Genomic DNA, 26,090 nt, shown 5'->3' on the forward strand with positions numbered 1-26,090 from the left:
TTTGCTTGATTTGCAGTAATGTGTCAAATAACATTTGAATAAATCCAGTGTTCCCAACAGAACTCTGGATTGTAATGATATCCATACATCCACCATGCAATGTGGATATATTTTGTGTATGATATCTCTGAAATGTTTTAGATGAGTTGAGATAAAACGAGATATACTTTATTTATCCTATAATTGTAACAGCCTTACATGTGTACGTGTGTCATAGGCTTCCCTTGGAAGACCCTTGGAAAGTGGCACGTCTCCTGTGCCCAGACCTTGGTGTGTGTATAGTTGCATTGGTAACAGTCATCCTCTGCAGCAGATTGGTCAGGAACAGAGAAATGGTGGCTGCTGCCAACATTACATCGGTGAGTCTCTTTGCATATGTTTAAATGTGTATCTTTATGACAGGAAACCAGCAGTGTGGTTGTGCTGAAATCAAAGAAGTCACAATATTACACATAAAAACTATATATGATAGATGGACAATCACTAGTGCATGCAGCAAGGAGAAGGTCAAAACAAAACTGTGTTGTTGTTTTTTGTCTTTTAGCATCATAGCAGGTTCTAAAATGATTGAAATACAACCTCAGAGGAACAATAACACGTCATTTTTTAATCAAAAGCTGAAGTAGACTGTGTGAAAAATGAAGTCCTCTTACAAATTGTTGATACTCACACACAACTGAGTGTGCTAATCTGTGCCTCACCAGATCAAGTGCATGGATATTACTCAGTGAAACCAATTCCTCGAGTACAGTACTACTCAAAAGTCTTGAGACAGCTTTCAATTCTTTATATGTTGCTAGAAAAATGGGTAATGGGTACAGCAATTTATCAAAACATTGTCAAACATACAAACAAATACAGCAGATAAGGCAAAGATGAGGGGTGTGCAATTCTTACTACCTGGAACGTCAATATTTGGTATGACCACCTTGATTCTACAGCACAGGCAGTTTTCTTATCATTTATTCTATTTCTGAAGTCTACTTAAACTTTATTTTTTTCTATAACTATAATTATTTTCCAGCCAGTCAGAATTTTTTGCACACTGAGAGCAGATGTCTGATCTGAGCGACAGGGGCTGTTATTGTGTGTGTGGATGGATAATAGCCAACACTGAAATTCATTTCTTGCACACAGAAATGAATTTTGTTTGCACAAATTAAACTTTTCTTCGCTCAAAATAATTTTCTTCTCAAAATACAGCATTTGTTCTTGCAAATTATTTACTGCGCTCAGAATAGAGGCACAAAAATAACGCCACAGTTTTTGAGTTTTCAAGTAAAATCTTACAAATCTAAGGGGGGAGATCTCATTGTTGATCTCATTGTCGCCTCTTTTGTGCACAAAGCTGCTCACTAACAACTCAGTGTCCCAGAGGTTTAACTGACTTGATGCTGTGCTCTGAATACATGTTCCTTTCATCTTATTGAGAAGTGTAACACATTTTGTAAATACATAATCTTACTAGCAAGGACTACTTTCTTCTTTGAGAACAATAAGCCTTAAATCACTGGTGATCTGAAAAAAAGCCTAATTAAAAGAAGGCTGGCTTCTCCAGAGGAGGATTAGGGTCTCTGGAAAAAGTCAGAATTCTGACTTTAATCTGAGAATTCTGGAAAAGAAGAAAAAAACAGTGGCCCTAATCCTCTTCCGTAGCTTTCAGGTCTGGGGGCAGGGAAGAACTGGAAAGTGCAGAACGGGCTGCGGGTGAATTCACAGAAATGCAAGAATTCCTACAGAAGGAAGCTCGAGGGCAAACTCGAGCAGAACAACAGGAGGTGGGGTGGAGTGAAGAAAATCACTGGGTTTAAGGTGACAGATGGACAGCCATCACTGCAGTGGGCAGCCTGGAGGGGGTGAACAGCCATTCATTCAACAGGTTTAGGTTCAGCTCTCTGCTGCCTCCTCTGCTACACACTTGTTTGGGTGCAGTGCAGGAGCGTCTCACAGTGCTGTCTCCAGTCCCCATCATCTTGATGCCTCAGGTCTTCACTACAAGTCATGCCAGCTACAGAAACACTCTAATAATTCTGCAGTGGTTACATGTATTAATTAAGAACAGGGGAGGAGTGGATGGTTTAGTGAGGTGGTGTGGGAGAAATCACCTGCTTCTGAATGTGAATAAGGGAGCTCTGGGAGGACAGTCCATACCCGAGTGTGTGTTTTTTCAGGAATGCTGTGTTTGGGACCAATGTCATGTTGAAAAATAAGCTGACATGACAGCATCATGTCAGATGCTTTCCACATGGCATTGCAAGTTGGATCAAAATATGATGGTACTTGAAATTGAGCCTCAAACCATGACGGCGCCTCCACCATGTTTTACAGATGGCTGTAGACTCACTGTTGGATCTCTCCTGACCAACCATACTCATAACAATTTGAACCAAACTTTTTAAATGTGTATTCATCAATCCATCAGACTTGTTGCCACTGATTTTCACCTGGTTCTTCTGTGATTTGGCGTAACTCTGCCTATTGTTTTCGTTTCCTTCCTTAAACTCCTAAGACCCGAACTCTTTCACGTCATGCATTTTTAATTTCTCTTTGCGATTTGGGCTGATTCGGACCCGATGAATGAAAAAACAAAGAATTATCTTTTTACCTGATGTCGTTTCTGGTGATGTTGTGCAAAACTCTTTTATTTGTTGTCTGAACACAGCAGCATTTTTCCTGAGTACAAAAACAAAAAGAGAAACAACAATTGTGCCCCTTTGAGCAATATAGCTAATTTGAGGTGCTGCTAACAGTTGCAGGAAGACGTAACAAAGTAAAAAAAAGTAAAAGATTTCTGAACGTTGCATAAAACATGAAAACTTTCAGTCCAAAGCTGCTACTTCAAACATGGGAACATGTTCACACCTATATGTGTAACATTTTCTATTGTGGTCTAACAACCTGAAATGTGATGTCCACATTTAAGAGGTTAAGAATCCTTCCTTTTTACCCAGACCATTCCTCTGAGACTTCAGTGAACAGTACACGAGTTTCAGATACTGTTCATCTACTGTAGTTTTTATTTTTTAGGCCTCACACCTTTACTTTTGCCTTATGTTTGTCCACTTGCCACATATTGTTACAACGCACCAGGTCAAAATATGAAAGATGCGTTCTTTTGTAAGCAGCCGATGTCTAAAGAAAACCTCTGAAATGCACCCAGAAAGCATTACAAAACATCATGAAATAAGGATTGGCTCAAGACTTTTTGCACAGTACTGTATATTCAGATTTCTACATTTATTTCATCAGATTTTTACATCAGTAGATAATCACACAGTGAGCTGAGAATGTGTCTGCAGAAATAAAGTGCAGGATATTAGCTCCAGCACTACTCCTGTAACCGAAGGAATCCTCTGGGTGATGTAATTTACAAAGCATGTCTTTCTTTTCATTCCTACACATCGTAGCTAGAACATAATTCAACAGACGACACAGAAGACGTTGGGGATGATGATAACAGTGACTGTGATGATGATAATGAAGAAGAGGCAACAGGAGAGGAAGATGAAGAAGAGAGGTCATTAGCTGGTGATGCTGATGAGGTTTCCACAGTAACCAGAGCCAAGCAGTTGGCTGAGCAGCTGAAGGCTACAGCCCAGAAAGTTCTGCGGGACCTGGGGAGGATCTTGGCGATTAGCCTGCTGGGTCTTGCTGGTGAGATCTTAGTGTTGTTTTTTGTTATTTTTTATTACCCCTCATCTGTAAAAGGCCGATGGGGTGTTGTCGTCACCCTGCTGTGCGAGCGGGCAACGCGGACACCCAAGTTTGTGGACACGATAACTCGAGAATGAAGGGGCGTAGATTTCAAATTGATACCATAGGTGCAGGTACCAGAATAATACTTGCGGCAGTAAGTATTACTGCCGCAAGTATTATTATTTTTTTTGCCTGTCTCAAATAGCAAAAAAAAGATTGACAGGAGATTTGGGAAAACAGGGAAAATAAGAATAAGTGTCGAAATGCTCAAGAAAGAACTGAAAGCAAAAACGCAGCCGAAATACGACTGATGTCTTTTACATGACGGCATTTTGTTTGTTTGCCCAGACAAAAGCTGCAAGTTGATTTTGCTTCATTGTAACGTAAAAAAAATCAAAATTCTAAAGGAAATCCACGTCATCTCATGAAATTCTCGTTCATCAACATAGTCAAACGGTGAAAATCTCCATCATAAATGACCAAATCACCATCTGACTCATGACAAAGATTTATCTGGATTTGCGTAAAAGTTGCTCTTTAAGAAATATTGTGTTTTTCCTTTAAGACACAAAGGAGCATAAAACTTTTATCAGGCCCACTTTGTTTGTACTTCATTTTCTGGACCTTTGTGTGCACTGCATATAAACCCCTGACCTTTTCTTTATAGGGATCACACTGCCATCTGCCTTCTCAGCCATTTACTTCCTGCTTTTCATTGGTATTTGCACTTGGTGGGCATGTCATCTTCCCATCAGCCACCTGGGTTTCAATGCGCTGTGTGTGATGGTGGGCTTCTTCACTGCTGGCCATATGGTGTGTCTGTATTTATACCAGAGTCTGCTGGCCCAGGCCCTGTTCCCCCCACAAAGCCTGTGGGCCAGGTAAGTCTTCATAATAACAGATTATATGCATATGCAGAATTACAGGGGACAGCGACCCTTTGGTTGCATCATTTCATACCGTGCATGGTTATTCAGCAGATTTCAACAGAAATAGATGCCACATGATGATTTCATCAGTGTTGCAGGACATGTAACTTGGGGGAAAAGAAACTGCAGTTGACATGACGAAACCTCTGGCAGTGCCAGTTTTTGGCCTGATTATTAAAGACCGTGTATACGTCTTGATACAGTTGGGTCAATAATTTATTGCACAAACAGATTTGCAACAGTGGATTTTACTGTCGAGATATAACTGAAGTGCAGACTTTCTAATCTAAACAAATAAAAATATTTGAATTCATTGTTTAACAGTTTATTTGGGTTTCAGCTCAACACTGGTCTCTCTCTGGTGCGGTCGAATCACTTTGAGCCTCACATTTAAAAAGAAATTCCCTGTCGGCCTTTTGTCCAGTTATTTTTGAGCCTCTGATATTTTTGAGCCTCTGTTTAAAGTAGCTTTAATTCCTCAACAGATAATCCAGCAAATGTCATTTGCTGTGCCTTCATGCCTGTAAACCCTCCTTAATTGTATCAGTACACATATATTCATCTGTGGCTATGAAATTTCTCTTTGCACCAAAAGTCGGGTCAACTATTCAAGTTTACTGACGAGAAACGAAATGAACGCAGTGTGACTGTGCTGGCATGAGAGGCATGAGTGGAATGAGCCTCCACTGGGATTTACGGTCTCTCTTCTTCTCAGTTTCTTCCTCATGACGTCACGGCCCTCTTGGCAGGTTTCTGTATCGGTATCACTTAGCCAGCTGTTCATCAGTCAGCCTAGTCGACGTTTACCCAGCAAACATACTCCACTGTCATAAAACTGAGTCTGTGTCTCTTTAGTGAAGCTGACGGGAAAATAGTCAAATGTTCCACAGGGATTCTTTGCAAAACAAGTAAATATGATAGTAAATTGAAATCTCTGTTGTGCTTTTCATTCCTATACTTTTCATTGTCTAAGGTAGGCTGATGAGTCTGTTAATGTAGATAATGTAGATGTATGATTATTATTAGTAGTACTTTAAAAGAACTCTTAACCTTTTTGATATTACTGTGCCATGTCCCAGGTGTCAGCTGATCCTAAGCTTCACACTTTGTTTGATCACGTTGGAACATGTTTGGTATCATCAACATAAAGATGAGTTCAACTCTGAGCTGTGTAAAAAAGACGATTAGAATTGTGATGAAGGCACAGCTATGGAAGCCCGTTTCCGCCACTAAATAAAAACAAAAAAGCTAGTATCCATAACTCGAAATTTCGAGTTATTTTCTCGAAATTTAGAGTTAATAAGTCGAAATTTTGAGAAAATAACTCGAAATTTAGAGAAATATAACTCAAAATTTCGAGTTAGCTCTGCCAATCAAAACTATGCGTGAATGAGGTCGCTTTCTTGTTACCCGGAAGCATATGGCGCAGAGGAACGCGCACTCAAAAACGGATCCCAACAAATTGGCGCTTTCGCGAGTACGTTTGCTGATAGTAACACCATGTGATTCAGCTAATAACACGGGGATTTCATCATTTGTGAAGCCAGGCTGAAAACACTCAGCAGTCTGTGCATTCACGACTGGATGTAATACCGGTAGCTTAGCTGTAGCATTTGTAGCTGAGCCTTCAGCTTCTGGGTAACGAGGAAATGACGTCATTCACGTAGATTACTGATTGGCAGCGCTAACTCGAAATTTCGAGTTACTTTTCTCAAAATTTCGAGTTAATATGTTGAAATTTTGAGAAAATAACTCGGAATTTTGAGTTATGGATCCTTTTTTTTTTTAGTGGCGGAATCGGGCTTCCATACACAGCTGTTGCATATGACTGAAGTGTGTCTGTAACGTGGATGGTGACAGAAATAATACAATTCTGTTCCTTCAATTTGTTTACTGCATGTAACACAGGTCATGCAAATCTGTGACCCAACGTACTTGTACGTATTTTTATTAGTGATGAAAGACACGTTTCCAACTTAAAACCCCCAAACAAACAAACAACCCCCCAAAAAACGTGTACTAGTGTATCCCACCAAAGATTTGAAAAAGCTTTCTTCTTTTGTCATTCAATTCAAAAAGGTTATTCATTGTTCAGTACACATTTTGAGTTCGTGCTTGTTCAGTGCACACAAACACAATCATAGGAAAGACTGCTCATTGGATTGTTGAGATTATGACTCGCCGAGCCACAGACGCACATTGCTGGAACAAAGCATATCAATGGAAAGTTGACTGGAAGTGAGACTCCTGAGACGACAGTCAAGAAAACCCACCGAGAACCCTGCAGGGAATCTATTGTTGTTGTCAAGAGGAGAGGTCAAGGGTCGGACTCAAACTCGGGCCACTGTGTTCTAACCATGTAGTACGTGGTGGCCGCTCACGCTAAACCAGCACCCGTGAGAAGCTGCATGTATGATTTTAGTGAGCTATAAGCTGTAATCATCAAAGTTAAAACAAAAGAACATCTGAAATACTTCCCTTGCAAACTTTACTGAATTGCCTGATGCTAATCGTACTTTAGCATTGTGGCTACGACTCTACATCTTTGCTTTGCTATGTCTATGGTGCCGGATTTTCACTGATCACACCTGATCATAATGTTCTAGATCCTGACACTTGGTCACAACAGTATTAGTAAATCAATTAACACAGGTCTATTCCTCAATTTCTTTCTCTTTTTTTCTGCCTAGACTCTTTGGTCTGAAGGACATCATCATACCAGGAAACTGCACCCTGCCCTATGACCTCAATCTGAACAGCAGTCATGACTGGCCAGTTTATGTCAACCCAGGAATCCTCTTTTTGCTCTATACTACCATAGTGACTGTTCTCAGAACAGGACGTCACGGAGGCTCTAACGCGGTATCTCCTCACTCACTCTTTTTATATTATAACATATCTTTATATTCTCTTAGTACTGAATGTGCCCCCACTGGCTTTTCTTTGATAAAGTATTTAAACATAATGGAAAGCTTTGTTATCGTATCAAATCTCACATACTGAAACAGTGTTTATACAAAAACCCAAACATATTGAAATTCAAAATATAAAAACAAACAAACATAATAAAAATAACTCTTTTATTGAAAAGATTTTTTACGTTAGGGAGACGTAGGAGAGCAAAGAGGCCCAGGTGGGTTTAACATGGCACAGACTCTGCAGCTGATGCACTTTTGTAGCTGCCACGTGACTTTTGAAAAACTGTATCTTCTGAAATCTTCTGAGGGCTTGTTCTTTTTCTGCAGGAAAAGCAGCAACAGGAGAAAAGACGCGAGAGAAAAGAAGAGCTGGTGGAATTACAGCCTTGGAATGAACAAAAAGACGACTATGAAGACGACACACAGGTAGATCATTTCTATTGGCTGTACAAAAGGCTCTATTTGGATTTATTGTCTATGGCTGATATTTAAATAGAGATTCTTCTTCTCTTCTGTGTTTTTATATCGTACTAAAGAAATGCTTGTCTATCTTCACTATATATCCAATTCAGTTTCAGTTGTATAGCCCCAAATTACAACAGCAGTCGCCTCAGGGTGCTTTATGTTGTAAGGTGTAAAATATATTGTAATGGAGTTCCACAGGGTTCAGTGCTGGGACCAGTTCAGTTTACATTATGCATGCTTCTCCTAGGCAGTATCATTAGTAGGTATAGCATACATTTTTACTTCTGTGCAGATGACAAACTGAGGTTATTGTACTTGGCTCTAAAAAATCGTAGAAATACAGTGTCTAACCAGATTGTTACTCTGGATGCCATTACTTTGGCCTCCGCTAACACTGTGGAGTCATTTTTGACCAGGACACGTCCTTGTTAAATCTGGGACTAGTTTCTTCGATTTTTGTACAACATCTCTAAAATTAGAAACACCTTATCTCAGAGTGATGCTTAAAACCCCAGTTCATGCATTTATTACTGTTAGACTGGACTATTGTAATTCATTATTATCAGGATGTCCTAAAAGCCTTCAGTTGATCCAAAATGCTGCAGTAGCCTATCTCCCTGATCAAGCACTGCTAACTTACTTGTGGTTCCTAGAATCAAACTTTCCTTTTTGCTAAAGCATATAGTTGAGGCTGGATCAGGTGACCCTGAATCCTCCCTTAGTTACACTGCAATATGTTAAGGCTGCTGGGGGCTTCCCATGATGCACTGGGTGTTTCTTCTTACTCATACCAGTATCGACCGTGCTGCTCTTTGTGCTGACATCCAGATAGGGCTGGAACTATTTAATATTTAAAACTGTCATATACCCTCCACATAAGTACAAATAAACATCTGTGTGTGTGTGTTCTGTGTTTCAGGTCGTACTCTTGTCTGTACCAACAGAAAGCGGAGGGACTGTGACCGAAGACAGTCAGCCCTATCTCGGTACCAGCTGCTATTTTTCACAGAAATGACTAACCAGTATAAGTCACCCAGTATGAAAGTGTGTCAGAAAAGAATCAAACAGTGGACAGCCGTTATAGGCCTGACTGGAGGACATCAATCTGACAGCCTGAAGTGAATCATTTATGATGTAGCGCACAAAAGTGAACGATATTCTGTGGACATCACTGACTTTTTCAGCTTAATTGAAAAACAACATTTAATTGTCTTTGAGGGCGTACACATAGAGTATACTCAAACCAAAAAACGAGTTTTAATGGATGAAAAACATGTCACTTATAAGTACACCCAACAGTTATCTGGGATCAGGGGTCTCAGGTTTGGTGCCAGTGAATATCACCCCCTTATGACCTCAGCCACACATAAATGACCATAAGTCCTGTGACTGAGATACTTGCTTCCTGCAGCTCTAGCATAACTCAGTCTAACACGAAGGACCCCAGACTCAGCCAGAAAGCTGCCATCATGGCAGGTTTACATTTACAACATGCTCACACGAGTGCGCTGATCTGTGCAGCCAAACAGTGTCTGACTTTTCAGCACGGCTTCACCTCTACGTGTCCACTGAAACAGGAGGCAAAACCACACAATTACTGTCAAAGGTGTGCTGACCAGCCTCCACTGGCACTGCCCCCTGAACCCACCCCTCCCCTGCAGCTGATCCTCAGACCACATCCCGCCACATACCCACGTCCCCCAACTTAGGCAGGGGAGCCATCGAGCTTCTGCTACTTGCCCTTGGTTTAATCCAATGTCATAGAAAAAAGAGCAGTGCCTGAGCAGTTCAGGGGCATGGTATAAGCACCATATTACCTGCCCCGCATCCATCATCCGGCAGTCCAGACGAAGGTGCCCCGGTTACCCACATTTCTAACTTTCCTGCCCTGGCACTTGTGCGGCTCCCGGTGAATGGGATACAGCATCCGTAGCCACCAGGACCTACTGGGAAATGGGACTGGCTGGCTCTTCCCTGCTGGCTGCTTGGGCTCTCGCAGGGACCCTGGTGCTTTCAGGCGATCCTTTACCAGGATTACAGCCCGTTTCTCTCCAGGTGTTTTTGAGTGGCTGCTGCCTGCTCCCGGTGGATCACTGTGAGCTCCACCACCATCGTGGTTAGCACCTCCAGCGGTCGAGGCTGTCGCAGGCCTCACACTGATGCACTGGCGAACTCAGGTTTCAGTGATGCTTTGACACCCAGATTTTAGGAGCTGGGGATTAAGTCTCTGAACTTCTAATTGGTAGACAACCTGTCCACCTCCTCCTCCTCCTCCTGTCCACCTCCTGAGCCACAGCTGCCTCTAGATCTGTAATATTGTAGTATTTAATGTGACTGTCAGAGGGAGATTGAGTCCCTGCTGGGCCTCAGAACCTATGAGCTGTCACAGCTGTTTTTTTCTCGTTTTACCTCAACAAATGGTTGTTGGAGGTCTAACGCAACATTGTGAACATGAATATGATTCTTTTCTTTAGGTGCAGAGGCGAATGTGGCCTGCAGTGGGAAACAGGGTGAAAGCCCATTCTTCCTGCTGGGAAGAGTGGTCATGCAGCAGAGTTACGTCTGTGCTCTCATAGCAATGATGGTAACCATGAAGTTCTGTTCAGACTCGTTTCAGCAGCAGCGTCACAGACTTTCACACACAGTCACTTTGTGTCCAGGTTTGGAGCATCACATACCACAGCTGGTTAACCTTTGTGCTGCTGCTGTGGGCATGTCTCATTTGGATCCTGCGTGCGAGGTACTGTTACCACACGTTTGTTACACATCTGTGACAGAACAAGTCAAGCGTCTGCTGCCTGGTTATTGTGTGTAAACATGTTCATTGATACTTCTTAAATATTTATAAATGTAACAATGTAAATGTAACAATGTAATGTAACACCTGTAAATGTAACAATGTAAATGTAACAATGTAAATGTAACAATGTAAATGTAACACCCTCTAGAGGTTAAAGAACTCAATACTTAATCCTGACAGTGCATCTGTCAGACCCTGATGAAGACTTGGATTGGTCTTAATCAGGTCTGGTTGCTTCCAAGAATGCATTTGTTATATAAATTGATCCCAAACAGAGTGCCTCAGCAGCTCCTCTTTGATATATTAAAAAAATCATTGATTGTGGATTTTGCTAATAATAACTGATAATTAAGAAGATTACAGATATTGTAGGGAAAAAATACATCACACGACAATAATTATTAATTGCAGTGTTTTTTAACTGTTGTGCATTTAAAATTGTTTCCCAGTATTTTAATAGTCTGATTGAGTTGGGGGCGGGGTCTGTGTTTTCAGGCGACATGCAGCCACATTGTGCTCTCCATTCATCCTGCTCTACGGCTTGGCTCTGTGCTGTCTGCAGTACGTCTGGGCCATGGAGCTTCAACCTGAGCTGCCCACCACAGTGGGAACCATGAGCCTCGGACAGCTAGGACTGAATAGAACCCAGTACCCCTGCCTCAGACTGGGAGCTATGGTAAGAAGAGAGCATATGTGACATGATAACGAAGTCACGAAATTGTGACGGATTGTAACATTCAGCAGGATGTTTACCCATAAATAAGTGTTTGGCTTTACTTATTGGTCTGTACAGCTCCTAGAAGGTTAAACTGTTCAGTTCTCACCATGTGCTCTCGAACAACAACAATAGCAGAGCTGGTTTCTCAGATCATTTCTACATCAGATACTCACTGATGTTGGTCAGAGGCTGAATGTGCAAGAACTGCATCTCGTGTTCCTTTAAACCACAGCACGAGGGCCTTCACCCCTAATTCTTAACCTGACTTGATCTAGTAATTATAAAAGTCAGTGAAACAGAATAAAGACACGACTAACAACAGATGAAGGATGAAAACAGCTTCATCACTTTGACAGCAAGTGTGCTGCAAATGCAACACGTGTAACATTAACAGCTTGGACGCTGCAGCTCCGCTTGTGTCTGTTTATTCTACCACAGAAACCTTTGAGCACAGTGATGCACAGAAACACTGGAAACATGAACAAAAACATCAGTGTTGGAGGGAACACAGCACAGTAACACAGACAGACGTACTGCTGCTTAGCCAAGAGCCAGCTGTTGGTAAATAAGCTGAAATATGACATTTAGCTTTGAGTTGGATAATATTTCTAATTGAATCTGAAGGCACTCGAGGGAATCGCCAAAGAAGAGCGGGAACAGTCCGGAGACGTGTCAGCCAGTAGCTTTGGCTGCTTTCTCACCACAGAGCTGACGTTTCATGTTGGACTAACCTGGTTTGGTGACTGGACGTTGTGTTGAGCACATTCAGCCCCTCCTTGGGCAAAATACTGAACCCGTTCATTGATCAGAGTGTGACAGAAAATACTTAGGGTATAGACTACAGTGATGTATGAATGTGTGTGTCCGTGCATGAGTGAGGCTGGTAGCAAACAGCACTTTGGAGTCTCAACATTGTTTTCCTTTCAGTGCCCTGCATTGGGCAAAGTAACACGGATCATCCCGTTGTTGTTGTGCAGCTTGGCTCATTTTTGTCTGTTTGGTTACGTTGTGTGTAGTTACTGCACAGACCGTTGTTCTCTTTCACTGCTTTGTCTCGTGTGTAGTTGGTTTTATTGTTGATTTGCTGGATGCTCAACAATGATGTTTTGCATGAATTTGCAAAGTAAAATCACGCTGCTGGTTGCGTTTGTACTTTTTTGTATTCTGCGTGTCTTAAAACTGAACTTGTGGTCTTCATGTTCGTCTGCCTGTTTTCAATCCTCCTTCTTTCCCTCTGTCTCTCCAGCTTTTATTTACCTTAACCTTTTGGCTGTTAGTACGTCAGTCAGTGAAGGAAAACTTCAGCAGGAAAAGGAAAATAGCCACACCACTACAGGAAGTCACTACAGGAGGTCAGAATCACACACACAACTTCACACTGACCTGCTGAATACCACCAACTCAAAATATAATGAAATGATTTAGGTTTGTTTTCATATCAGTGATTAGATGTTAAAAATTCTGGTAAAATAAGATATACTGTGTTTATCCCAGAGTTGGGAAATTCCTTTATTGTAGTCCTTAATTATTAAGTGAAACACATCAAAAATACAAGAAATAGCTCAAATAGGTAGAATCGTACAATATGACAGAACAAATGTCATAAAAAAGTTAAAAACAAAACATTGATTCAAACTGGATCCTGATAGTCAACGATGGATTACCACTAAAAGTAACGGACACACCCCGACATCACACGACATCATTCAGAATGTTCATTTTCCAGCACTGTGTGTGGGAGGTTAGGCATTTCCATCAAGCAGAATACTGCAGTATACTACGACACCACCGATGTCTCTCTTAGCTTTTCATGTAGCCGCAGCTCTGCAGCCGTCTCCTCTGATAGGTCCCGTTCAGCCTGTGTGGCAGCAGCGTGGCTCTCCATCGTTACTGTGCTGTACATCTAACCTCGGTTTCTTCCCAACGTCTCGTCCTTATTAGACGAGGAGGCTGGTAATGAATCTGTGCTGAAGGTTCTGGGAGGCATGGTGATGAGCTGCTATGCCAAATACTGGATCTATGTCTGTGGAGGGATGTTCATCATGGTGTCCTTTGCTGGAAAACTTGTTGCATACAAGATCATCTACATGCTGCTGTTCCTGCTCTGCATGTGCCTTTATCAGGTATGCACACATCTCGTAGACATCATCATACCAAATAAATGGCTTCTGGCCCTTTTGTGTTAAACTGTGTTAAAACGCCTCCTCGAATGTTTCGTATTTCATAATAAATAATTTTAAAAATCTCTTTTAACTCGTAACTTGTTCCTATTTTTCAGGTTTACTATTCTCTGTGGAGGCGCCTGCTGAAGCTCTTCTGGTGGCTCGTTGTGGCCTACACCATGCTTGTGCTGATTTCCATCTACACTTACCAGTTTGAAGACTTCCCTGGATACTGGAGGAACTTGACTGGTTTCACAGAAGTACAGTACGTGCTTTAACTAAAGCTTTTTTGATCCTGTCTGCACCGTTTACCTGCCTGTGTACAGATTTACAGCAATAAGAGCAATAAGAACATTTATTATTATTATTGTATTATATATATATATATATATATATATATATATATATATATATATATATATATATATATATATATATATATATATATATATATATAAGGTGTGGCATGTCAATATTCATGCTGTTCAATCAGCACCTTGACATGCCACACCTGTGAGCTGGGCTGGATTAGCTCAGCGAAGGAGACGTTTTCACTAACACAGATTTAAACAGATTTGTGGACAATATATGGAAGTGATGGATCTTTAGTGTAGTAGAAAATGTTTCAGAGCTTTGAGTTCAGCTCATGAAAAACGGGAGCAAAAACATTATATTTTTGGGTGTACTTATATTTTTGTTCAGTGTAACTCAGTTTTTGTTTATACAGCGCCAAATCACTACAGCAGTCGCCTAAAGGTGCTTATAGTATATAAAACATTATACATACATGTGTTTCATATAAATATATTTGATAACTTTTTTATTTTCTTTAGCCGAGATAATTGAGCCTTTCAGTTAAATAAAACGTGTGAATTTTGATCTTATGTACTGTATATAATAAATAAGCATGACATCCAGAAAGCTAAACAACATGAGGTGGTTCGTTTACGAGCACGATCTAAGTCAAAGTTGTAATTGATACGTGCTTAAATTTACACAAAATGTCAGAAATAATGTGTTACGTTCTAGGTCTAGGCATGTCTTGAACGCAACAAAACATTGGCCCACTCACACTCCACCCAAGCAAGAACACAAACAACAATCTCTTTTAAAATGCTAAGCAGCCATTTATTTGCTTCAGCAGTGAGCAGTGCCAAAAATAACAAACAAAACTCCCTAATGGTCCCTATGCTTTCCTACCCAAACTGAAAACTAAACAAAAGACAATTCCCATTTTTACCAAAAATGTTTCATGATTTCTGGGGTCTGTTGGGCCATTTTTGACACAAAACAAAAGAAACAAAACTTTCTGTCCACATCGCTCCCAAAACTTTACCCTCTTCCTAAGCAACCACATCTCATGATTTTTTATTGGTCGATATGCTACATTTTTCCACCAATAGGAAAGGGCTGGCATTTCTTTTCTTCTTTTTTGTGCACTGTACTTAGAAAATGCTTTTTCCCCGTTTCTTCCCGCATGAAACGTGACGATAGTATTCAGCAAACCCTCTAACACGCACCCTCATTCCACTTCCAGAGTGTAGCAATCAACCACAACCTGTGCTGAAATCTGAAATGCCCACGGTGTTGCTCTGTCATCCTCAGGCTGGCAGCGATCGGCCTGGAGACCTTTGCTCTGTCTGAACTCTTCACTAGCATTCTGATCCCCGGCTTCTTCCTGCTGGCCTGTATCCTACAGCTGCACTACTTTCACAAGCCATTCATGAGAATCACTGACCTGGAGCAGATTACACCCATACACAGGTAACACCTCCTGCTGCTGCTCATGACATGTAACAGCAGAATGTCTTTGGTTTTCTTCATAGTACAGTGTTAATACTGTTTTCGGACGCTGTCACGTCTTAAGAAGCTACCCAAGTTAGTTTTTACGTCCTGTGTGGAGTTGCTGGGCTGGACAGCTCTGTCCTCATGCTGGAACGGTTAAACATTTAAACCTGGTTTTAAATATTTAGAAAATGTAGAAATGATCAGAGGACCCACAAACAGCTTCGTTGTCCTTGAAATAAGTTGGGTTTTCATTCAGTTGTTGGTTACGCTTGGTTTTTACATGGAGTGACACCCACCACCACCTGTGTTGCGTTATAAAGAAAGGTGATGTTTGTGCTTTGGTCTAATCTTCTCAGAAAAAAGCGCAGCGACAGGGCAGACCAGACTGGCTCTGCTGATGTGCAAACGAACAATGACGAGGACCCTGTTGCAAACACTGATGATGACTCTGAAGACGAAGGTAAAACAAAACCTTCAGGTTTATTAGAATTATGTAAAAGTTGCTTTCTAATATCATATAGAACTATGAGGCTGTTACATCTGAAGAGACAGCAACCGACTGCTAATTGATCATCGGGTTTATTAAGCTGTTTGTCCTTGAATGTGTCACTGGTCCCATTCATTCTGTCTTACTGGTGTTGATGTTCCAGAGCTTCTTGTCATTAGCTCCTCTCTCTTACTCGCAGCGGTCCTGAGGTTTGAGATTACACTGTGTGCCTGTCCAACAGAATCAAATCCTAAACATTCACATTAAATCAGAGGACTGAGCAGGCAGACTGGATGCACTGGAAATATACCTTTTAATTTAAGAAGTCATCCCAGTCAGACTCACAGATGTTTGTCTGATTTCTTCATTAGTGGAGCTGATGCCTAGTAAATGGGGTCTGGTGATGGACAGGTTACTGGATCTTTCCAGAAGATTCTCTGACATTCTCACCACAATTCAAGAGTTTCTCTGGAGGCTTCTGGAGCGTCACATCCTCAAGATGGTGGCCTTCTTCGCTGTATGGGTCGCCCTCGAAGAGGTACGGCAACGACTGAAGCATTAAGTTATTGTGTTGTATCTTTATTTTGAACATGTTACAACAACAACAGAGAAAAAAGAGACAAACAAACAAAGGAAAACAAAACAGTAATAATTATAAATCACCTGCATGTTTAAAAAGCAGCAGGATGAGCTTATTTAATCCCGCCCCCTGGTCTTCTTCCTGTTTATGGCCTATCATCATTACAAATATACAAATATACTGAGACATACATAAGCATGCTTGTGCACCCGCACACACACTTATGCACACATCCCTGTAGTGGGCGATCCACCCGGTCCAGCCCTCCCTCCTCTCTGTACAACTGGTTCATGCTGGGACGTTGCTCCAGTTCTTCACTCCACTCAGAGAGGCAAACACCTCGTAGTGTTGGACGGATACAGGGATGTTTGAAATTGAATTCCCACATGCATTATCCAAGCATGATGAGGAATATTCACCCAGCTTCACAAACTGTTTCCTGTCACGTAAATCATTTTTCACTCAGCCCCCCGATCCCATACTGCTCCAGTTTATTAATAACATGTCGTGATTGATTGTATCAAATGCCTTCTAGTTATCGAGGAATAATCCGGCTGCATACTGTTTCTGATCTATAGCATTTATGATCTCCTCGATTTATTCGATTAACGGCAGTGATGATGTTTTGATCTGAGGCCACACTGACTGTCAGAGTCAGTTCTGTTTCTCTGAGATTAGATATTAGCTGTCACTGTCCCATATCCTCCACTGCAGATGATGAATGTAGAACCACAGCGGCCTGTAAAAGTTAGCAGTGGACTCACCAACAAGGAGAAATTACTTGGCTTCAAAAGGCGTCATTCAGCATTTCATACAAAACCCTCGAGCTGGTCTCAAATCTAAGAGGACCATTTATGCTCGAGTTCACAGTTCAAACCTGTACTGAGATGTCACGCGTGTCAGACATTTATCTGTGCTAAGACTCGGCTAAACTTCTGAACACAAACCCAAATTTTACATAAGCTCCCAAAAAACACACATCCAGCCGCTACACACATGTGACGTTGTTGTTAGTGGTTCATGTAACCGAAACGACAAAATGTTTGCTACACCGGTCTGTACATGCGTTCTCACATGCACGCACAGCACACCTACACTCAGTAATGTGGCTGATCTTTACAGACGCATATTTGCAGGTGAATCTCACATTTTTAATAACGGATAAAGTTTATCTGTCAGGAAAGATCAAAGTGTCAGCAGGAGCTTCTAAATGCTTAACACGCTTTCCTCTGGATATATGTACGCATAGCAAAGTCAGCTCGTTATATGACGTTGGTGATGATGACGGTGAGAAAGACAACGACAACAAATGTTAAGAAACTGTCCCGATTAGGGGAAAGCATACCTGTTAAAGTGCTGTCTCTCTCTGTCTGTAGCCATCCGTGATGAATCTGGTCCTGGTTGTCCTCTGGTCTCTGGCGATGCCTTATGACCGTTTCAGATCCATGGCGTCCTGCCTGTCCACAGTTTGGGTGTGCGTCATCATCGTGTGCAAGATGTTGTACCAGCTCAGTGTTGTTGACCCTGACGACTACTCCCGTAACTGTACCATGGTAAGACTCTGCTTTACTGCAGGCGTGCAAAGCCAGTTTGAGAGAACCGGCTGCATGGTTTGGTTAATACCTGAGACGAGCATGCGTTTGTGCTGAGCCTGTGTTTATGCAGCGCAGTCAGTTCAAGAAACAAAAAAGAAAGTGGCCGGGGTCACAGACTGGGCTGAAAATGAGCTGAAAGTCTGGTTATGTTCCCAAACTGTGACTTCCAGAACATCTCAGTAGTGTTTTATAAATCCGGTGAGATCAGAATAATAATTTTATTACTAATAATATTAGAGAACTTCTTGTTGTTTGACTGCTCTTGTAGAATAATCATTATCAGCACTGGAGTGAGAAAGTGTTTGTGATCCATCTTTTCTTTTACAGCCTCTTGCAAATGAAACCAACCTGTTACCAGAGGAAATGAAAAACTCTTCCTTGTATAAGGAACCAGTGGATCCCGCCAAATGGTTTGGCATTAGGAAAGATGCTACAGCACTCGGATACAGCAAGGTATATTCATTTCACTTCAAATAATGCAGATGAATTAAACGTGTAGTATAAACACTAATAATGACATTTAAGTAAAAGCCACTTGGCTCTGTGATGTGTTTGACAGCACAGTGTGACCCGCGCATGGAGCACTCTCAGAGTGAGGCCTTTGTTTCTCTCTGTTTAACTTGTACTGTCCAGCAGGATCGTGGTCATTGTACCTGCAGGGTGTCAGCAGCCCGGTGCACAGCTTCTATGCACTTCTATCACTTACTTCATTAACACAGGTAGCTCAGAATCTAAGATGAGTAATGCTTTGTGTTTCTCTGCACATGGTACATGTCAGCTGTTGCTCATAGACTCAGGCTTTAAAGGAGGAGTCACCCACTTCTCTGTGGATAAATCCTTCGCTGCACCTGTGTCCTAGTCCTCAAGTCCACACAGAGTTCCTGGCAATTTCTAACAAAACAGTTCAACCTTGTATTTAATATAAACATACAGTGGGGCAAAAAAGTATTTAGTCAGCCACCGATTGTGCAAGTTCCCCCACTTAAAATGATGACAGAGGTCAGTAATTTGCACCAGAGGTACACTTCAACTGTGAGAGACAGAATGTGAAAAAAAAATCCATGAATCCACATGGTAGGATTTGTAAAGAATTTATTCGTAAATCAGGGTGGAAAATAAGTATTTGGTCACCTCAAACAAGGAAAATCTCTGGCTCTCACAGACCTGTAACAGTCTTCTGTAAGAAGCTTTTCTGTCCCCCACTCGTTACCTGTATGAATGGCACCTGTTTGAACTCATCATCTGTATAAAAGACACCTGTCCACAGCCTCAAACAGTCAGACTCCAAACTCCGCCATGGCCAAGACCAAAGAGCTTTCGAAGGACACCAGGAAAAGTATTGTAGACCTGCACCAGACTGGGAAGAGTGAATCTACAATAGGCAAGCAGCTTGGTGTGAAAAAATCAACTGTGGGAGCAATCATCAGAAAATGGAAGACATACAAGACCACTGATAATCTCCCTCGATCTGGGGCTCCACGCAAGATCTCATCCCGTGGGGTCAAAATGATCATGAGAACGGTGAGCAAAGATCCCAGAACCACACGGGGGGACCTGGTGAATGACCTGCAGAGAGCTGGGACCAAAGTAACAAAGGTCACCATCAGTAACACACTACAACGGCAGGGAATCAAATCCCGCAGTGCCAGACGTGTTCCGCTGCTGAAGCCAGTGCATGTCCAGGCCCGTCTGAAGTTTGCCAGAGAGCACATGGATGATACAGCAGAGGATTGGGAGAATGTCATGTGGTCAGATGAAACCAAAGTAGAACTTTTTGGTATAAACTCAACTCGTCGTGTTTGGAGGAAGAAGAATACTGAGTTGCATCCCAAGAACACCATACCTACTGTGAAGCATGGGGGTGGAAACATCATGCTATGGGGCTGTTTTTCTGCCAAGGGGACAGGACGACTGATCCGTGTTAAGGACAGAATGAATGGGGCCATGTATCGTGAGATTTTGTAGCCAAAACCTCCTTCCATCAGTGAGAACTTTGAAGATGAAACGAGGCTGGGTCTTCCAACATGACAATGATCCAAAACACACCGCCCGGGCAACAAAGGAGTGGCTCCGTAAGAAGCATTTGAAAGTCCTGAAGTGGCCTAGCCAGTCTCCAGACCTCAACCCCATAGAAAATCTGTGGCGGGAGTTGAAAGTCCGTGTTGCTCGGCGACAGCCCCAAAACATCACTGCTCTCGAGAAGATCTGCATGGAGGAATGGGCCAAAATACCAGCTACTGTGTGTGCAAACCTGGTAAAGACCTATAGTAAACGTTTGACCTCTGTTATTGCCAACAAAGGTTATGTTACAGAGTATTGAGTTGTATTTTTGTTATTGACCAAATACTTATTTTCCACCCTGATTTACGAATAAATTCTTTACAAATCCTACCATGTGGATTCATGGATTTTTTTTTTCACATTCTGTCTCTCACAGTTGAAGTGTACCTCTGGTGCAAATTACTGACCTCTGTCATCATTTTAGGTGGGGGAACTTGCACAATCGGTGGCTGACTAAATACTTTTTTGCCCCACTGTATGTGTGCTTCTTCAGAGAGAAACATTTGCATTTTCCCTTTGATAGATTTTGTTAGTGCCCTCATGTTTGAGCCACACATTTGTATTGCTGTCGGTAGAATCTTCATAATTTGTTTTTTACCTGGCCCAGTTTGTGCCTGAGAGTTGCACCTCTGCGTGCAGGCGAGTCCACCCTAGCTTAAAGCTTTACATATCACATTTGAGGTTTATTACAGTTAGCGGTGGCATGAATGCATTGTAGCAGATTGCATGCAGGTGCCTGTTTAATCAAAAGGAATTGCAGACACGTACCGTTTCCTTTGCTTTGAAGAGGGCAACCCATCTCCATCTTTGAAGCAACCACAGGCGAGCAGATGGACAGCGAGTGCAACTGTCGCAATAACCACAGCTTTTACAGCTCGTCACACTTTCTGATGATCACCTGATCAAGTTCATCTTGTTAGCAGTGTCTGACTACTACTGAACTTCATTCCCATTGAAGCAGTAAAGATGTGTTTAATTCTTTATGACTGTTAACTGCAATTAGATGGCAATGTTCTGTTTTACTCTGTGCATCTTACAGTGTACGTGGTTATCACCTAACTGTTATGAAATTTTGGTGAAAGCCTAATCTGATTGTTTCCTGATGCTTTTTTGCAGAACCATTTAATTGTGCTGATGTTGTTGGTTTTTGAGGCAACAGTGTATCGACACCAGGCTCACCATTACCGACAACTCCAGCGTTCCCCGCCCGTCATCCCGGCGCTCTTTCCTGGCGCCACAAGAGACACTTCAGACCAGGGCCTCATATCCTGCTTCAAGTATCTGCTTAACTACACTTTCTACAAATTTGGATTAGAGGTAGTTAAGAAAATAATCTCTTACTGCACAAATGTGGGCTTTGGCTCAGAGTATATCAGTGACAGCTGTAACAAGTGCATTTTACAGGGAATCCTTTCTATTGTATACTGTAATATTTGTTTTATTTTATTCTAAAGAAGATAAGTTAAATATAGCGTTCCAGCGTATCGGTGTCGTTTTTAGTCTTAATTTTTAAATATCTGCTCTTTTTTAAAGATTTGCTTCCTGATGACTGTGAATGTGATTGGACAGAGGATGAATTTTTTAGTGATAATCCACGGCTGTTGGTTAGTAGCAATCTTAGTGAGGCGGAGGCGGGCAGCTATTGCAAGGATCTGGCCAAAATACTGTCTCTTCCTGTCCATCATCATGATCTACCAGTATCTGCTGTGTGTGGGCATACCGCCAGCTCTCTGCATAGGTGAGTTTTAAAAGTCTTCGATTTTAAAATAAATTAGATGTCAGAAATATGTAATACATGAATAAAGTATATTCTTGCATATTTCCACACTAGATAAATATTAGTAATACAATATGTATGTTTTATTATAATAAATCTGTGGATGAAGATGCTCACGTTGCATCTTTTTGTTGCATCTTTGCCCATATCAAATCATCCAACTTATTTTGAGACGATGGAATCAGGAGTTGTAGACCTAACAGTCTCCACATGTGTGACTACTTCTCACATGTCTGAAAGAGAGCCCACACATGCCAAGAAGCAATCCACCCTGAACCAGCAGCGTTTAATAGAGAACCATGTCTTTGGAGATGCTCAATCTTTCTCCGATCGTTCTCTCAGGATTGCAGATTCACCCAGTGAACACTAAAAGTCACAGCCTGATAAATCCAACAATACGTCCATGTCTTCTACAAAACCAAGCACTGTGTGCTCTATTCACTTCCCTTTAGCTCGTATCCCTGGATAACGACTTTGTGGTTTATATCAATGGATGCAGTGCCGTATCTTTACATTTATAACGGTAATTATTAAGGAAGCACTGTGCTGTTCTTGAAAACAAGACTGCATGATGATAAGCATCTTGAAGTACGTTGATTTGGCACTATATAAAAAAAATGTAATTGTATATGTTAATAAAGAATGTTAATAACAGTTCAGCCTCCAACCTAAAAGCCTAACAGAAAAGAGCTTTACTGGCCCATGTACAGCTTTATTATGCTGCAAAAAAGCTTTTATTTTGAAATATTTCAGTTTTATTAATATCTACTTAAGCCTTAAAATAAACTGGGTCTCATACACCCCATGTCCCCCTTTAGATGCAGCCCTGCTGGTTGCAGATATTGCTGGTTCTGTGAGCTTCCTCGGGTGGGGGCTCCCAGTTTGCACTGGAATTGTTTGCAGCAGAGTCTGACTTGGTGGGAAGGAGAATTAGCAGTCTTAGGACCATGGTCCTCAGACTGGGAGGTGCATCATCCATGATGCAGACACTGTAGCAGTCCAGTCCAAACAGAGCTGAGCATAAAACCAGGCTGATCTTTGTCCCTACACTCACCTATGGTCATGAGCTCTGGGTAATGACTACATTAATGAGACTGTGTATACAGGCTTTGGAAATTATATCTCTCTCAAGGGTGGATGGGCTCAGTCTTAGAGGTAGGGTGAGGAGTTCAGTCATTCGGGAGGGTACTTAAAGTAGAGTCACTACTCCTCCACATGGAAAGGTTGTGGTGGTTCCTTCATCTGATTGGGATGGTTTCTGGGAGCCTCCTGGATGTAGTTTTCCAGGAATGTCCTACCAGGAGCAAACCCCCCCCAAACAAAAACCCAGGACACACTGGAGAGATTATGTCACCTGGCTGACCTGAGAGCACATTGGTGTTCCCGCTGATGAGGGGCGGTCTGGGCTTTTCTGCTGTACAGCCCGGATGAACAGTAGTGGATGGATGTGCTGTTTGTCTGAATTAGCTGAGGCCGCTCGTATTTCAGCTAGTAGTTTTATAGATGTGTGGAATGTCTGATAAATGCAGGCGTGTGCGGACTGTCTCCATTTCACTTGTTTTATTTAAATTATGGCCGATTACAAAAGGTCGGTCTTATGTGTCAGTCGGGCACTTTTCAGAGAGGATGTTTACACATGTTTTTATAAATACTACTGTATGTCTCTGCTTTTGTGTGTGCTTGTTGTAGACTACCCATGGAGATGGAAGAGTCCAGTGTTGATGAACTCAGCTCTCATTAAATGGATCTATCTGCCTGATTTTTATACTGTTCCAAACTCCAGAAATCTCATAGGTTAGTCTGTGTGCTTGGTCACTTCATCCATGAGTGAACAAAGCAAACCTTTGTGTCACTGCCACTCCCACAGTATGGAGTGTGCATATTCTAATGGAGTGCACTTCAGAGTTTGTATGGATTATTATTGGAAATTGTCACAAAAGAGCAGTTTTTATTACACTAAAAGGCATATTTGTGCTGGTTATGTTTGTCGTCTCACAGTTGTTTCAATAACTTCTGCATATTGTTAATGTTTATGCCACTATTTACACAATTGTGTGTTAATATAATAATATATGTAGACAAATTCTGCTCTTTATAGTATAAAATCCAGAGCGCTCAGTAGAACAAGTACATTTGACTGTAATGTGTAGTCAGAGTTCACAGTTAACATATTGTCATGTATAGTCAAAGGAGCTTGCAAAGAAAAGCGTCTGGACTTCTTTAAGTTGCTTGAAGACGTTTCACCTCTCATCCGTGAAGCTTCTTCAGTTCTAAGGTCAAATGGTGGAGGGTCCCAGATTTAAACCCAGTGGGAGTTTCCCCCCACAGAGGGACGAAAGGATAAAGGACACACTTTCGAGGATGCCAATGTTCACATTTTGGACAGAGAGGACAGGCTGTTTGAAAGAGGAGTGAAAGAAGCATCTATGTCCACTGTGAGCGACCATCTTTGAACAGAGGCGGGGCTTACGACACCAACTGTCTGCCATCTATAATCCAGTTTTGAGATCCCTCCCCAGACGCCTTAACGCCCACTCACATCCTGGGCCATCTGACCTCAGGAATTCGCATGATAAGGTGGGGCCAGGTTTCACAATGAGCTCACCTGAAACCCTGGATGATTGGGACCCACACCCAGTTTCACACCTTGGCTCAGGCGATTAGAGGATCATCAGGGGGTCCTTTTGTCCCTCTGTGGGGGGTCACTCCCACTAGGTTTATATCTGGGACTCTCCACCATTTGAACTAAGAACTGAAGAAGCTTCTCTGATGAGAGGTGAAACGTCTTCAAGCAACTTAAAGAAGTCCAGACGCTTTTCTTTGAAGCTCCTTGGACTTCACAGACGTTGTCATGTATAGTTTTGTGTGTATTCCAGTTACTAAGAATTGAGTGCTGCAGGTGAAAATCATTGCGTTATGTTGTGTGTGCCCACAGCGGACTTTGTGCTGCTGATGTGTGCATCTCAGCAGTGGAAGGTGTTTGAGTGTGAGCACGTGGAGGAGTGGATGGTTCTCGCAGGAGAGAACACAGATGAACCAGAACCAATGGAAGGTCGATTGTTTAACCCTGCACCTAATTTCATGAATTGCAGGTAAATATCATAAAGTCTATACGTCTATATTTTCAGTCATTTCAAATTTAATCTGCTTTGGGTGATTGGAGTGATGACACAAACAGCTTGACAGCGTGGGAAAGTGGGAGTGATAAAGCTTAGATTTAGCTGTCAGCTCCCAGCAGTGGACAGATGTGAGGCCATAGAGCGTCCTTATTGAACTCTAAGCTTCATTTATTCAAACACTGTTTCAGGGAAGGAAAATAACCACATGAAGCTGAGTTCATATTGTAGATACTGTATAGAAACAACAGAAATCCCAGTGAAATCAGTTATTTGTGCAATTTAAAGCCAATGAGATCAATGATCAATATTGAGATAGTATTGGAGAAAATGGAGCCCCCTTGTGGGCTCAGGTGGTAGAGCAGGTCATTCACTAACTGGAAGGTTGGTGGTTCAATCCCTGGCTGCGCCTGTCTGCATGCCAGATATCCTTCAGCAAGATGCAAACCGCAGGCTGCTCTTCGATGCATCCATCACAGTATGAATGTGTGTGAATGAGGCATGATGCATGAAGCACTTTAAGTTAGTTAGTTAGTAGAAAGTTACAAGATAAGAAGCAGTCCATTTACCCTTAGAACAGAAATTCTGCTGAGGCTGTGACCTGTAGAGGGTCAGCCCAGTACCACAGCAAACTGTGTGACAGTGCAGCCACAGTTTTGTTAGTTAGGAGCGAATTAGAAAAAAATGGAATATTCTTGGAAAACAAAAAGGTAAAGTTGGTATTTATACCCTTCCACATTTTCCCATATTTGCAAAATACTATTATTATTATCCGTTCATCCACCCGTTCTCTTTCGCGTATGCTTATTGGGGGGGCAGCTAGCCTATCCCAGCCATCGTATGGTGAGAGTGGAAATGGTGGACTTTGACGTATGTAACAGTATGAATAACTTTGCTTTTGACATTTTGTGATGAAAGCTTTAATGTGATGTTGTAAAAGGACACTTAATCCTTACTTTAACTCTCTGACAGATGGCCTCACACATTATCTTCATGAT

General features: G+C 41.8%; 1 protein-coding gene across 3 annotated transcripts in view; it reads left to right on the forward strand.

Moving 5' to 3' along the window:
* The window catches only part of piezo1 (piezo-type mechanosensitive ion channel component 1), an 86,332-nt gene that overhangs the window by 20,323 nt on the left and 39,919 nt on the right, over nt 1-26,090 (forward strand). For all 3 annotated transcript variants that reach the window (XM_040005089.1, XM_040005088.1, XM_040005087.1), the window contains exons 4-24: nt 218-359; nt 3,408-3,654; nt 4,364-4,577; nt 7,316-7,487; nt 7,871-7,969; nt 8,928-8,994; nt 10,483-10,592; nt 10,669-10,748; nt 11,304-11,484; nt 12,773-12,878; nt 13,468-13,649; nt 13,805-13,953; nt 15,294-15,452; nt 15,833-15,936; nt 16,335-16,501; nt 17,920-18,096; nt 18,466-18,591; nt 21,316-21,516; nt 21,733-21,937; nt 23,666-23,770; nt 24,912-25,068. In XM_040005089.1, coding sequence (XP_039861023.1) covers nt 218-359; nt 3,408-3,654; nt 4,364-4,577; nt 7,316-7,487; nt 7,871-7,969; nt 8,928-8,994; nt 10,483-10,592; nt 10,669-10,748; nt 11,304-11,484; nt 12,773-12,878; nt 13,468-13,649; nt 13,805-13,953; nt 15,294-15,452; nt 15,833-15,936; nt 16,335-16,501; nt 17,920-18,096; nt 18,466-18,591; nt 21,316-21,516; nt 21,733-21,937; nt 23,666-23,770; nt 24,912-25,068 — 3,150 coding nt within the window. The remainder of the gene's footprint in view (nt 1-217; nt 360-3,407; nt 3,655-4,363; nt 4,578-7,315; nt 7,488-7,870; nt 7,970-8,927; nt 8,995-10,482; nt 10,593-10,668; nt 10,749-11,303; nt 11,485-12,772; nt 12,879-13,467; nt 13,650-13,804; nt 13,954-15,293; nt 15,453-15,832; nt 15,937-16,334; nt 16,502-17,919; nt 18,097-18,465; nt 18,592-21,315; nt 21,517-21,732; nt 21,938-23,665; nt 23,771-24,911; nt 25,069-26,090) is intronic.

The sequence above is a fragment of the Simochromis diagramma genome, unplaced genomic scaffold (genome assembly GCF_900408965.1).
Source record: "Simochromis diagramma unplaced genomic scaffold, fSimDia1.1 OVJJ01000309.1, whole genome shotgun sequence".
Taxonomy (NCBI): Eukaryota; Metazoa; Chordata; class Actinopteri; order Cichliformes; family Cichlidae; genus Simochromis; species Simochromis diagramma.